General features: G+C 41.6%; 1 protein-coding gene across 3 annotated transcripts in view; it reads left to right on the top strand.

The window, feature by feature from the left end:
- Window positions 1–14,378, top strand: part of afg3l2 (AFG3-like AAA ATPase 2) — a 54,532-nt gene that overhangs the window by 2,765 nt on the left and 37,389 nt on the right. Inside the window, exons 2-6 of one of the 3 annotated variants that reach the window (XM_048529573.2) lie at window positions 1,075–1,174; window positions 3,279–3,356; window positions 3,636–3,745; window positions 7,513–7,665; window positions 9,004–9,078. In XM_048529573.2, coding sequence (XP_048385530.1) covers window positions 1,075–1,174; window positions 3,279–3,356; window positions 3,636–3,745; window positions 7,513–7,665; window positions 9,004–9,078 — 516 coding nt within the window. Of the gene's footprint in view, window positions 1–1,074; window positions 1,175–3,278; window positions 3,357–3,632; window positions 3,746–7,512; window positions 7,666–9,003; window positions 9,079–14,378 lie in introns of all 3 variants that reach the window. The other 2 variants (XM_048529572.2, XM_048529574.2) reach the window with 2 other exon arrangements.

Here is a 14,378-nt window from a genome sequence, read left to right as displayed (position 1 = left end):
ATTCCTGCAAACCTTTCATATTCATGTTTCTATCTGAATGTCTTGTAAGTGTTGTAATTGTACCTGCATCCTCCCCTTACTCAGGAAGGTCATTCCACACACAAACCATCCTCTATGTAAGAAATTTGCCTGCCATGTCTTTTTTTAAATCTCCCTTCTGTCCCCCAGTTTTGAAATCCCCCGTCATTGGGTAAAGACAACTACCGTTAACTCTATCTGTTACCCTCCCCCTTTTATATTATAAATTTCAGTCAGGTTGCCTCTCAACCTCCTACGTTCCAGTGGAAAAAGTCACAATCTGTCCAGCCTTTCTTTATAACTCAAATCTTTCATTCCCGGCAACATCCTAATAAATCTCTTCTGAACCCTCTCCAGCTTGATAATATAGTTTTGGACTCCCCTACCTTGGGAAAAAGAACTTGACTATTCACTCAATTCATGGTCAGAAAACACATGACACCAGGTTATATACCAACAAGTTTATTTGATTGTTGGACTGTAACCTGGTGTTGTATGATTTCTGACTTTGTTCACCCCAGTCCAACACCGGCACCTCCACATCAATCTAATCATATCGTTCACAATTTTATAATCCTCTATAAGGATTATAACCCTCAGCCTCTGATACTCCAGGGAAAATAGCCCCAGTCTACTCAGCCTCTATAGCTCAAACCCTCCAACCCTGGCAACATCCTTGTAAATCTTTTCTGCACCCTTTTGAAGTTTCACAACAGTTTTCCGATAGCAGGGAGATCAGATGCTAACATAAAAAGCAAGTACCTTAGATTTATCAATCTAGCTGACAGTTCTTCATTGCAGTATTACTTGGAATTGATAAAATAGGCCACTACTATTGGTTGGTCCAACTTGCCTTGCACTATATCTATTTAATGTAAAATGTTTGTGAGGAGTTCAAGTTTTTTAAAAATGCACCTTCTTCTCAACCAAAAAGTGTACATGATTAATGCATTGGACCTCATGTTAGTGTGTCATCCTAGAAGGTGTGAGTAAGATGATATGATGATAAATAGTATATTCTCAGCATTCTCTGTTGCATTATGTGATTTCTTGCAGCTTTTAGGTTGTACACACTATTGTGTGGGCTTGGATAAGAGCAGCCTACTAGCAAATGTTCTAGGTATCTATGGACGACTCTGCTCACGACCACCAAAAGGTGAGTAATCTTGAAAGTGTCATAAATTTGTAATCGTTATTTTCATATTTAGTCTGTTTTCCTTCAAGCCTCCATTTAATTCTGATTATTTTCTATTTTTCAAATTATTTATAAACTTATATTGGAGTTAAAGCGCAGATTTGGATTTGCATTTTTGGGCCGACTTAATGGATTTTAGCTGCCAATTATGGACTGTCAGAGATTTTTCAACATCTTGGGACAAGTTACCTTGTAGACTCCTGTAAGACAGTGTCCAATAATTAGATTCAGAACTTACAGCAAGGATCAGGATGCTTGCCCACCACCTGGGGATATTGTCATGATGTTCAAGAAAGGGACAAAAAAATCTAAATCTGTGTACATGTAGTGAATGTCAAGAAATGCAATGAAAGTACTACTGATAAACAGTTGCTTGTTTGTTGATTACCCTAGTCTAGAGAAGGAGCAGCTCCTGAAGCATGCTGTGCAGACTTCAGTCTTGGAAATTTGTATAACAGGCTCCATTTGCACTTAGCCTGATTTAAGTGGAGGCAATGGCTTGGTGGTATTATCACTGCACTGTTAATCCAGAGACCCGTGGACTTGTTCTGGGGACCTGGGTTCGAATCCTGCCCCAGCAGCTGGTGGAATTTGGATGCAATAAATATCTGGAATTACGAATCTAATGATGACCATGAACCAATTGCCAATTGTTGGAAAAACTCATCTGGTTTGCTGATGTCCTTTAGGGAAGGAAACTGCCATCCTTACCCAGTCTGGCCCACATGTGCCTCCAGATCCACAACAATGTGATTGACTCTTAACTAGGGGTGGACAATAAATGCTAGCCTAGCCTCTTCCCATGAATGAAAAAAGAAGAGTCGCTTTGTAAAGCAGACAGACTGCACTCGAAACTGGAAATTTCAATTTCTGCCATGCTATCATCTCACAAGATATTTAGAGGAACTACTGAGACTTGCAAAAGGTGGCAAGTAGTATTCCATTGAGACCAATACTGGAATCGTTGCCATTAACCATTTAGAACCAGATCCATTGCAGGCAGTCACTATTTCATCACATTGCAGTGACATGATGTTAACTTGTTTCCATGTGGTGGTATTAAAAATAAACACAGCCTCTTAACATATTAAAAGCAAGTTGTTGTATTATCTTTGTTATGCATTGTCTTTTTTTTTATAATGCTATGGAAATATGTGTTGGTAATCGCTAAATTGGAAAATTAAACTAATTTTACAAGCAGAAATCAAAGTTAGTGCTCGCTGGATAGTTGAGGCCAACAGATGCTAAGAACATTACCATTTAGATCACCTGCCAATGTGACAAGTGTATATATAATTTTCCCTAAAATTTTATACCAACAGCGCTGTGGTTATATCTTTACCACATGGGTTTCAGCAGATCGCAAGGGGTGGGTGATTAATGCATGCTGAAAAGTTGCTTAAATATAAAATGGTCAACTGTAAAATTTGCTGATGTTTCAAATGTTTTAAGTTTACTGTGGGTTATAATTATTGCACTTGTGTTTGAGTAAAACACTTTGTATTGAGAAACATAATATTTAACAGTCAGTGTAATCACTGTGGAATTGCTAACCCTTTATTTTTAAAATGGTAGAAGTTTTTAAAGAGTGTAGGGGCTAAGTTTCATTGCTAGCATAATTCTATACCTTTAATAACTCCAAATTTGCTTTTTTTAAATTTCAGTTGAAGGTATTCTATTGATTCTTAGACCACTATTCAGATAAATGATCTGCATTTGGGTTGAGTTGCCCATAAACAAAAACAAGATTAAGGGATAACTCACCTTGGGTAATATTACAGGTTATCCTCCACAGGACCAGCATGTAAATATTAGTACTCTATGCATTCCCATTAACGTTCCACTAAGATTATTATGAATGAAACTGTATCCCAGCACAAGGCTGAGTCAAACTTAAAAAGGTCTTGAGAAATTCAGTAGGTCTGGCAGTATTTGTGGAGAGAGAAAAGTAGCGTAAAAAGGTTTGGGTTCAGTGTGACGTTTTTCAGAACTGAGTCACATGTTTCTGTAGTTCGTAAGCTAACTTTTATATGAACATTTTCAAACGTATAGAGTTTTTTTTCAGGTTTTGAAAAATATTTTCCAAACAAAAAGTCCAGAAGCACAAGTGAATCATCTAATGGATCATCCAGTGAGGCACAAGGTAGTTTATTAAAATCATATGATTGACACAATTTAGAATTTTTATTTAAGTTAAAATGATTACATGGAAAGAGTGGCTTCCTACAGGAAATAGCCCTTGTAAGCAACCATATCCATTACATAATTTGCATCGTAGTTGCACACATTAATTCTGTAAGTCGTTCTGACTGGCTAAATGAAATGAGTTTTCTCGCTATTAGAAGGTCAGTAAACCCATCTAATTAAAAATGGAATCTGGACAGTTTCTTGTTGAAGTAATTTATTGCATATTCCACAGAAGCAAAATCCACAAATTCTCAACGTTCAGGGAGCAGTGGTGCTGGTGGTGGGAGTGGAGGAAAGAAAGGAGGCAGAAAGGATGAGTCTACCTGGTGGGCCAGATTACAGAAGGTAACTTTTTAAAAAAAATATATTAACTCAAGGATATTGTTACACTGGTTGGATCAGTCTTTACTGTCCTTCCTTTCACCCTTTGAGAAGGTGGTGGTGAGCTGTCACCTTGAGCCCATTTGAGGTAGCTACATCCACAGTAGTGAGGGAACTGTAGGACTTCACCCAGCCAATCTGGCTGTTGAAGACCATAGATCATGGGTTTGAAAGATGTTTAAAGAACTTTGGTGAACTTCTGCAGTGCAACTTGTCAGAGGTACACCCTGTTGTTGCTGTGTCGGTGATGGAGGAGTGATTTTTTCCAGGATGTGATGCCACTCAAGCAGCTGCTTATCTTGGATGTTGCCATGCTTTTTGAATGTTGAAGTGGCTCTATTGTCTAATAAAGAATGAGAATAGTACAGTAGTGAAAAATCATCTTAGTTTGAAGCATTGGGATATAGATACAACTTTGGGAAGAAGAAAAAGCAAAGGGAAGAAGTCTCGGAATAATTTCTAGGTCCATCAGCAGTAACTACATGGCAGGACCGAGAATAAATTAATAAATAGTGGGGCCTTGTAACAAATGTTTGGTGATAATGATGGGCAATTTTAATTTTCATGTAGACTGGATGAATCAAATTGACAATGGTGGTCGGAAAGATGAGTTCATGGAATGTCTCCAGAACCTTTTCTAAGAACAATATATTCTTGAACCAGGTTAGAAGCTGGAATGTAAGGTAGACCAACAGGAGGCTGGAAGAACACAGCAGGCCAGGCAGCATCTTTAGGAAAAGCACGGTCAACGTTTTGGGTATTACCTTTCTTCAGTCCCCTTCCTCCAGATGCTGCCTGACCAGCTGTGTGCTTCCAGCCTCCTGTTGTCTACCATGTTCTTGAACCAACCAGGGTTGCTGTTTTTTTTAGACCAACCCATATGCAGTGAGTTGGGGGTTAATCAGTAACTTCTTAGTAAAGGATCATCTAGGTAAGTTAGATTGTTATGTGATGGTAATTCATATTCAGATTGCAGGTGAAGAATGTGGCTCTGAAACTAAATTGTTAAACTTTTTGGGAAAAAAACAGTTACAATGGTAGAGGACCAGTTGGCTAAACTGGAATTGGAAAATAGATTAACAGGTAGAGCAGGAGCTATTTCACAGCTCATAACAAAACTTTATTCCACTCGGAAAGAAAAAGTCTGTCAAGAATGCACCATCTATGGCTAACAAGATTGAGGATGGCAGCAATTTGAAAGAAAAGATGTGCAGTACTACAGAAATTAGTGGTAGGTTGGAAGATTGTTTTTAAAATAGAAATGAGCAAAATATGTTTTAAAAAGAGGAGGGCAAAAATGGAGCATTCGAGAAAATCAGAAACATAAAAATACAGTTGAAAGTTCTGGCAAAGATTTGTAGCCCGGGTTGTGGGTGAAGTTGTTGACTTGCTTGCTGAGCTCTCTTGTTTACGCTCAGACGTTTTGTCACCATGCTAGGTGACATTATCAGTGGAGCCTCCGATGAAGCGCTGTTATTCTATTCTGCTTGAATTTATACTGTCTGGTCCGTTATGGTGAGCGGTGCCATTTCCGGTTTTGATCTGTACGGGTTTGTCTATAGGGTCCAATTCTATAGGTTTGTTGATTGTGTTACAGGAGGAGAGTCATGCTTCTATGAATTCCCATGCATGTCTGTGTATCAGCCCAAGACAAACATATACGCTTACAGGAATTCCTAGAGGCATGGCTCTCCACCTGTAATGCAATCAACAGACATATAGAATTGGACCCCATACAGATCAAAACCGGAAGTGACACCACTCACCAGAACGGAGTGGACAATATGAACTCCAAGCAGAGTAGAACAACATCGTTTCATTGGAGGCTTCACTGATGATGTCACCTACCATAGTGACGAAACGTCTAAACAAAAACAAGCCAACTTGGCGAGCCAGCCAACAACCTCATAAAAAGACAGTTTTGATAACTTCTACAAATATATAAGCCATAAAAAAAACAAAAATTAGCTGAATTCAGCATTAGCCCCTTGAGGGTGAGACAGGGGAATTAACATTGGGAATCATGGAAATGGTTAAGACCTTGAACAGATATTTTGTATATAACTTTGTTACAGAGGCAAAAAATAAATCCCAAAAAATGTAACAAAATCAAGGAGCAAAAGGGTAGGAGGAATGTAAAATTATTGCTAGAGAAAAAGTATTGGGAAAATCAATTGAACTAATTACTGAGAAATCTCCCAGTCCTGACTGCATGCTCCCTAAGGGATTAAAGGAAGTTTCCGAATAAATAATTGGGTGTTTGTCGTTTGTAGCCTTTTAAAAGTCCCCACATTCTGGAAAGGTCTAGCAGTTTGGAAAGCTACATCTGTATCTGTAGAACAATCAAAAAGTATCAACCTGATTTGGTGAAAGGGAAATTATTTGACAAATTTATTAGCTATTTGGTGATGTAACATCTGGTTAGATTAAAAAAAGGTAGATGTGCATTTGGATTTCCAAAACTTGTTTGATATACAGTCTTAAAAGTAGCAACAATTGATAGGGATGGGGTATTGTCAACATGGATAGAGGATAGCTAATTACCAGGAAACAAATGGATCAGTTGCAAATTGTAACAAACAGAGCCATGGGGATCAGTGTTGGACAGTCAACTATTTACAAGCTATATGTGTACTGATGAGGCGATCTACTACTGTAACCAAGTTTGCTGGTAGTACAGAGATATGCAGGAAAGCACGATATGTTGACCAAAATAATCTGCAAAGGGATATAGGTAGGTTAAGTGAATGGGCAAAAAGTTGGCAGATGGAGTATAATGTGAGACATGAGAAATTGTCCACTTTGGCAAGAAGAATAGAAAATCAAAATATTATTTAAAATAGAGAGTGACTGCACAATGCTGTCATAAAAAGGGATCTCAGTGTCGTAGTACATGAAAAGTCAGCACACAGGTACAGCAAATAATTAGGAAGGCAAATGGTGTGTTGGCCTTTATTTCAAGGAGAATATAAAATGAAAGTAGAGCTGTCTTGCTACAGTTGTGCAGAACATTGGTCAGATTGCACCTACAATACAGTGTACAGTTTTGGTTTCTTTATTTAAGGAGATGCATATTTCCACTGGAAGCAGTTCAGAGAAAGCTCACTTGTTACTTTCTAAGAGGAAAGCAAACTGTATTATTCTGTCCAATTATCGTAGTTTTTTGATTTAGGTACCTCAGTATAAATGTACATGTTCAATTGGATGGCCACACAAAATAGCAGTAGTTGATTCAATTTTAAGTCAATTTCTCCTCAAGTACCATAATCTACTGCAATGTCTGAGTAGACAGTTGGAGTTACAAGTGAGAAGGCTGTCTGCCAGCGCATTTTATTTACGGCAAAGTGGCATTATTATTTAAGTGATTTATGCTACAAATAAAGTGTAACAGTGATGTGTGTAGCCCCTGCATTATGTTTGTATTACTTAGTATGTGTTTTTACATGTGGACCCCTTGATTATTCGGAATATTTGATCAGTTGGCACACTCTTGGTCCAATAGGTGCCAGATAATAAAAAGTTTACGTTATGTGTAATCAAGCCACACATCAACCATGATCTAATTGAATGGTATACTCCTTTTTACTATGTTCCCTATGATGTTACAGTCAGTTGAATCAAATCAGTATTTTAGTGGAACACATTTGCTGTTCATAAATTATTCACTTGATCAATATTGTACTACACTTGTATCACATAGTATTTAAGATTTCTTTGTTTTTATTTTCTAGGGTGATATTCCGTGGGATGATAAAGAATTTCGATTTTACTTTCTAGCAGGTGCAGCATTTTGGGCAACTGTTGCATATTACATTTTCTTCAGGAATGTTGGCAGAGAAATTACTTGGAAGGACTTTGTCAACAATTACCTTTCTAAAGGAATTGTAAGTGATAAAATATTTGGAATACCTGATTATTGTTAAATGTACTGTTACTCCATATAGAGAAGGGACTTTTTAATATTCTAATAAGCATAGAGGCAACGTGATTAGGGATACTGGTTCATGGTCACTGACAAAGTGAAAACCTATCTTTAATACCTGGATTTCTAGAAAGGTTTTGTAATTTTAGGAATAATCCTCAAGGTTCTTTTAATAGCTGCAAATGTGTTGTCACTGTGACTGTTTCTCATTGTGAAAAGTTTAAAACTTTGAAAAATACTAAGTCACTAGAAATGATTGCAACATTCACATATTTAGAAAATGTAGTTTTGATTTTTTTTGTCAGCAAGTGTAAAAGAATGATCTTCGCCTACCCTTATAAAGCATAACAATGACCAATTTTCACCAGTTTTGCTAGATTTATTTTATTCTGAAGATTCTCACTTCCTTAACTCGTTCCTGTAAAATAACTGTTACCTGGCAGATCTACTTCACTTATCTCCCTAGCTTCTGATCCTCTTTATTGTTTTTTATTCATTTAGGTTTTGTTTAAGTCCAACTCTGCTTTATGGGTGATTGTTGTTTGTAAAGTGTTCGCATTGATTTTGAACAACTTTGATTGCCTTCAGTTAAGTTCAGTTGATTGGCTTAAGTGCAATAGTTGCTTGTTCTGCTCTTCAACTTATCTGATTTGGTCACCTTAGCTTACTGTCCCACTTTATAATAGATTAATGCTCAAAAGTGCCCATCTGCAGTGGCTTAAACCAAATTTGTCTTATTAAATGCTTAATTATGGATATAAAATCGGCCTGATTGCTTAATACAATCTTCAACAATTAAATCTGGCATTCTCTTTTCTAAACTGGAATTGTGTATGTTGAGCTTGAAAAAAAATTCAAATACCCTGTCTCCACTGCCTTCTGAGGCAGAGTTCCAAAATTACACAGCCCTCTCAGTAAAGGAAATTTTCATTTTGAAATGACAACCACTAATTTTAAAACTGTGCCTTCTAGTTCTGCACCATTGCAGAAGAGGAAACATCCTTTTCACATCCACTTTGTCAAGATCATTCAGGATCCTATAAACTGCAAACAAGTCACCCTTCATACTTGAATTTTTTATTTTTTTTATTTTCATACTTAAATTGAAAAACAAAATTTGGTAGCTAAATATTTCAGGATTGTTTCATTTATGTTTGTAAATCTCACTACTTTTAGTTGAAAGCCTAATGACTAGATTGCGAAATACATTCCTTGGGTTTCTTTGGGATGAAAATGAAGGCCAATAGTACGTTGATATTTTATAATGACTGACTAAATATATTATCCATTTTGTTGTTAGGTGGACAGATTGGAAGTGGTAAACAAACGCTTTGTTAGAGTAGTTTTTACACCAGAGAAGTTAGCAGTGGATGGGGTAAGTTGACCATGTACAAATCCAAAATTCCACAAGGAGGATTGTTATGACTTGCTAAGTGCACTATTCCAAAGGTTTCTTGAACTGTTGCACACCATTTATAATATTTTGCTATTGTGCCAATATGTAATTATTATGCCTTAATGTCTGTAGTAAAACCTAAATATAATGAACATAGTTCCTAGATATTTTAGTGGAGATTGAAGTTCCATTCCACTTCTTAATGGCAATCCGTTATGGTGGTTAACTTTGAATCCTCTGGTAAATATTTAAACTGGACACTTTAGACATAGAACTCTTTTATTTCTAGATCTTTTATGCAAATAATTTTTTATACTCAGTTATAATTTGATTTTTTACCAGTCATTTCTCTTCTGCTCTGTGCCAAGATATACTCCTCTAGAGACCCCCTACCCTGACATGTAAGTTGTGACTCACATGCAGCATTTCTTCTTAAAAAAGACCCAAAGAACTGCAGATGCTCAAAATCAGAAACAAAACAGAAATTGCTGGAAAAGCTGAGCAAGTCTGGCAGCATCTATGGAGAGAAAGCAAGGTTAACATTTCAGGTCCAATGACCCATCGTCAGAACTGATTGTAGCTTGGGAAAGTTGGCCTATCTGCTGAAGATGCGTGGGGGCAGGGGGCAAAGGAGTAACCAAAAGTGGAGATAGAGCCCAGAGAGCGAGAAAAACAGTTAGGCAGACAAAGAAATGGATAAAGTTCAGCCTGGGAAATCAGTAACTGTTAATGAGCACTTTTAGTGGTTGAAAATGGATTTTTTTGTGGTAGCAGCCCATATGATAATAAGGTCTGGTGTTTGGTGGTGGGGGCAAGGACATGGGAGAAGATGCTCACGCTTTAAAATGATCAAACCCTGTAGTGAGTTCTGAAGGCTGGATGGTCTCCAGTGGAAAATAAGGTGCTGTTTTTTAGTTGGTGCTAAACTTCTCTGGAGCACTGCAGCAAGCCTAAGATAGAGAGATTTGCTGGGAAACACAGTAGTGTATGAAGGCATATGCCAGGCAACAGGAAGCTCTGCTCAGCTCAGCAGGCCTGGCAGCATTTGTGAGGGGGAAAAAAACAAAGCGTTAACGTTTCAGTCTGGTGACCCTTCTTCAGAACCGGGCCCGAAACCTTGCCTCTGTTTTTTCCTAGATAATATCAGAGATAATGGGAACTGCAGATGCTGGAGATTCCAAGATAATAAAATGTGAGGCTGGATGAACACAGCAGGCCAAGCAGCATCTCAGGAGCACAAAAGCTGACGTTTCGGGCCTAGACCCTTCATCAGAGAGGGGGATGGGGAGAGGGAACTGGAATAAATAGGGAGAGAGGGGGAGGCGGACCGAAGATGGAGAGTAAAGAAGATAGGTGGAGAGAGTGTAGGTGGGGAGGTAGGGAGGGGATAGGTCAGTCCAGGGAAGACGGACAGGTCAAGGAGGTGGGATGAGGTTAGTAGGTAGCTGGGGGTGCGGCTTGGGGTGGGAGGAAGGGATGGGTGAGAGGAAGAACCAGTTAGGGAGGCAGAGACAGGTTGGACTGGTTTTGGGATGCAGTGGGTGGGGGGGAAGAGCTGGGCTGGTTGTGTGGTGCAGTGGGGGGAGGGGATGAACTGGGCTGGTTTAGGGATGCAGTAGGGGAAGGGGAGATTTTGAAACTGGTGAAGTCCACATTGATACCATATGGCTGCAGGGTTCCCAGGTGGAATATGAGTTGCTGTTCCTGCAACCTTCGGGTGGCATCATTGTGGCAGTGCAGGAGGCCCATGATGGACATGTCATCAAGAGAATGGGAGGGGGAGTGGAAATGGTTTGCGACTGGGAGGTGCAGTTGTTTGTTGCGAACTGAGCGGAGGTGTTCTGCAAAGCGGTCCCCAAGCCTCCGCTTGGTTTCCCCAATGTAGAGAAAGCCGCACCGGGTACAGTGGATGCAGTATACCACATTGGCAGATGTGCAGGTGAACCTCTGCTTAATGTGGAATGTCATCTTGGGGCCTGGGATGGGGGTGAGGGAGGAGGTGTGGGGACAAGTGTAGCATTTCCTGCGGTTGCAGGGGAAGGTGCCGGGTGTGGTGGGGTTGGAGGGCAGTGTGGAGCGAACAAGGGAGTCACGGAGAGAGTGGTCTCTCCGGAAAGCAGACAGGGGAGGGGATGGAAAAATGTCTTGGGTGGTGGGGTCGGATTGTAAATGGCGGAAGTGTCGGAGGATAATGCGTTGTATCCGGAGGTTGGTAGGGTGGTGTGTGAGAACGAGGGGGATCCTGTTGGGGCGGTTGTGGCGGGGGCGGGGTGTGAGGGATGTGTCGCGGGAAATGCGGGAGACGCGGTCAAGGGCGTTCTCAATCACCGTGGGGGGAAAGTTGCGGTCCTTAAAGAACTTGGACATCTGGGATGTGCGGGAGTGGAATGTCTTATCGTGGGAGCAGATGCGGCGGAGGCGAAGGAATTGGGAATAGGGGATGGAATTTTTGCAGGAGGGTGGGTGGGAGGAGGTGTATTCTAGGTAGCTGTGGGAGTCGGTGGGCTTGAAATGGACATCAGTTACAAGCTGGTTGCCTGAGATGGAGACTGAGAGGTCCAGGAAGGTGAGGGATGTGTTGGAGATGGCCCAGGTGAACTGAAGGTTGGGGTGGAAGGTGTTGGTGAAGTGGATGAACTGTTCGAGCTCCTCTGGGGAGCAAGAGGCGGCGCCGATACAGTCATCAATGTACCGGAGGAAGAGGTGGGGTTTGGGGCCTGTGTAGGTGCGGAAGAGGGACTGTTCCACGTAACCTACAAAGAGGCAGGCATAGCTGGGGCCCATGCGGGTGCCCATGGCCACCCCCTTAGTCTGTAGGAAGTGGGAGGAGTCAAAAGAGAAGTTGTTGAGTGTGAGGATGAGTTCAGCTAGGCGGATGAGAGTGTCGGTGGAGGGGGCCTGGTCGGGCCTGCGGGACAGGAAGAAGCGGAGGGCCTTGAGGCCATCTCCATGCGGAATGCAGGTGTACAGGGACTGGACGTCCATGGTGAATATGAGGTGTTGTGGGCCAGGGAATTGGAAGTCCTGGAGGAGGTGGAGGGCGTGGGTGGTGTCACGGACATAGGTGGGGAGTTCCTGGACCAAAGGGGAGAAAATAGAGTCCAGATAGGTGGAGATGAGTTCGGTGGGGCAGGAGCAGGCTGAGACGATGGGTCGACCAGGGCAGGCAGGTTTGTGGATTTTGGGAAGGAGATAGAAACGGGCCGTGCGGGGTTGGGGAACAATGAGGTTGGAGGCTGTGGGTGGGAGGTCCCCTGAGGTGATGAGGTCATGAATGGTGTTGGAGATGATGGTTTGGTGCTCGGGTGTGGGGTCATGATCGAGGAGGCGGTAGGAGGTGGTGTCGGAGAGTTGGCATCTGGCCTCGGCGATGTAGAGGTCAGTGCGCCATACTACCACTGCGCCACCCTTGTCTGCGGGTTTGATGGTGAGGTTGGGGTTGGAGCGTATCTCTGTTTTTTCCTTCTCAGATGTTTCTCAGACCTGCTGAGCTCTTCCAGTAACTTCTTTTAGTTCCTGATTTACAGCATCCACAGGTCTTTTGGTTAACTGGAAGCGCAGTGTCATTTGTGGACAGAACATAAGTGTTCTGGAGATTGGCCACCAATCTGTATTTTGTCTCCCCTGTGTACAGCAGACCATATTGTAAACAGTGAAACATTAGACTAGATAGAGAGAAGTGCAGGTAGATTGTTGCTTCATCTTGAAAGTGTGTCTGGGGCCCTGGATGTTGACGGCGAGGATGTAAATAGACAGACATTTCGCCTTCTGCGGTTAAATTGGACGCTGCCATCAGGGAGTGGGAATGTGTTGGGAGTGGGCCAGCGTGTCCTGGAGGAAACAATCCCTGCAGAAGGCTAACAAGGGAAGGGAGGGGAGGGGAATATATGTCCAGTGGTAGCATTCTTCTGGAGGTGGTAGAAATGGTGGCTAATGATCTTTCATTTGCGGTTGCTGGTGGAGTGTTAAGTGAGGACCAGGGGACTCACTGTTATGGGAACAAAGAGGAGTGAGGGTCAGAGTGCAGGAGATCGGTCAGACACAGTTGAAGGTGCAGCACCAGCCTGTTTACTTGCTTCTCGCCATTCAAGGCCCAAGACACATGTTCCAGGTGAAGCAGCGATTGACCTGCTCTTCAGTCAGTCTAGCCTACTATATTCTGTGTTTACAATGTGTTCTGCTCTATGTTGGGGGTGAGGAAATGCAAACTGGACGACCGCTTTGCTTCACGCCTACATTCTGTCTGCAAAATGATCTTGACCTTCCTGTTGCCTGCCACTTCAACACACCACTGTGTACTCTGTCCGACAGCCCCTGTCTGAGGCTTGCTGCAGTGTTCTAGTGAAGTTCAGTGCAAAAAAGGCCCCACATTTTCCACTAGGGGACCTGATAGACTCCAGAACTCGATATCAAGTTCAACAATTTTAGTCCCTGAGCACTATTTCCTGTGTCCTTACCCCAACTCCAACACCCCAGACCTTGTCATCACGTGGGCTGTTGCCACAAACTACCTGTTGTCAGTCACTAATGATCCCTAATAGCAGCTGTTGATTCTCCCAGGCTGATTTTTACCCATTACTTTGACCAACTGTTTTTTTTCTTTCTGGGCTCCATCTCCACCTATCATTTTATTACTTCCCCTTCCCCCACCCCAACTTCATATATACACCAACCATTTTCTAGCTACATTCAGTTCTGAAGAAGTGTGACTGGACTCAAAATGTTAATGTTAATTCTGTTACAAAAATAGAAATCGCTGTAAAAGCTCAGCAGCCCTGGCAGCAGTTCATGTTAACTGTTCTCTCCATAAATGCTGCCTCACCCACTGAGTTTTTCCAGCAATTTGAGTTCTTTTGCAGCATTTCTGTGATAGCCTGACCTAGCTGTAGAGCAAAAAGCCTGATTAGAAACTGGTTACAAGCTGAGACAAGCTATTCGTACTCAGTTAATCTTTGGAAATGTTATTAATTTAGATATTGGGCCATCGACTTTTGTAATCATTGAATCCCTGCACTGTAGAAGCAGACCATTTGACCCATTGAGTCCCTACTGATGGTCTGAAGAGTATCCCACACAGACCCCACTCCCTTTCTTATCCTTGTAACTTTGTATTTTCATGGCTAATCCTCCTGACCTATACACCCTGGACACGATAGCCAATTTAGTATGGCCAGTGCACCTAACCTGTATAATTTTGGACAGTGGGAGGAAACTAGAACACCCAGTAGAACCCAGGGAGAATATGCAAACTCCACACAGACAGTCACTTGAGGGTGGAA

Source organism: Stegostoma tigrinum, chromosome 5, assembly GCF_030684315.1.
Source record: "Stegostoma tigrinum isolate sSteTig4 chromosome 5, sSteTig4.hap1, whole genome shotgun sequence".
Taxonomy (NCBI): Eukaryota; Metazoa; Chordata; class Chondrichthyes; order Orectolobiformes; family Stegostomatidae; genus Stegostoma; species Stegostoma tigrinum.
Note: the sequence above shows the minus strand (reverse complement) of the source record. Positions and strands in the feature narration are given on the sequence as shown.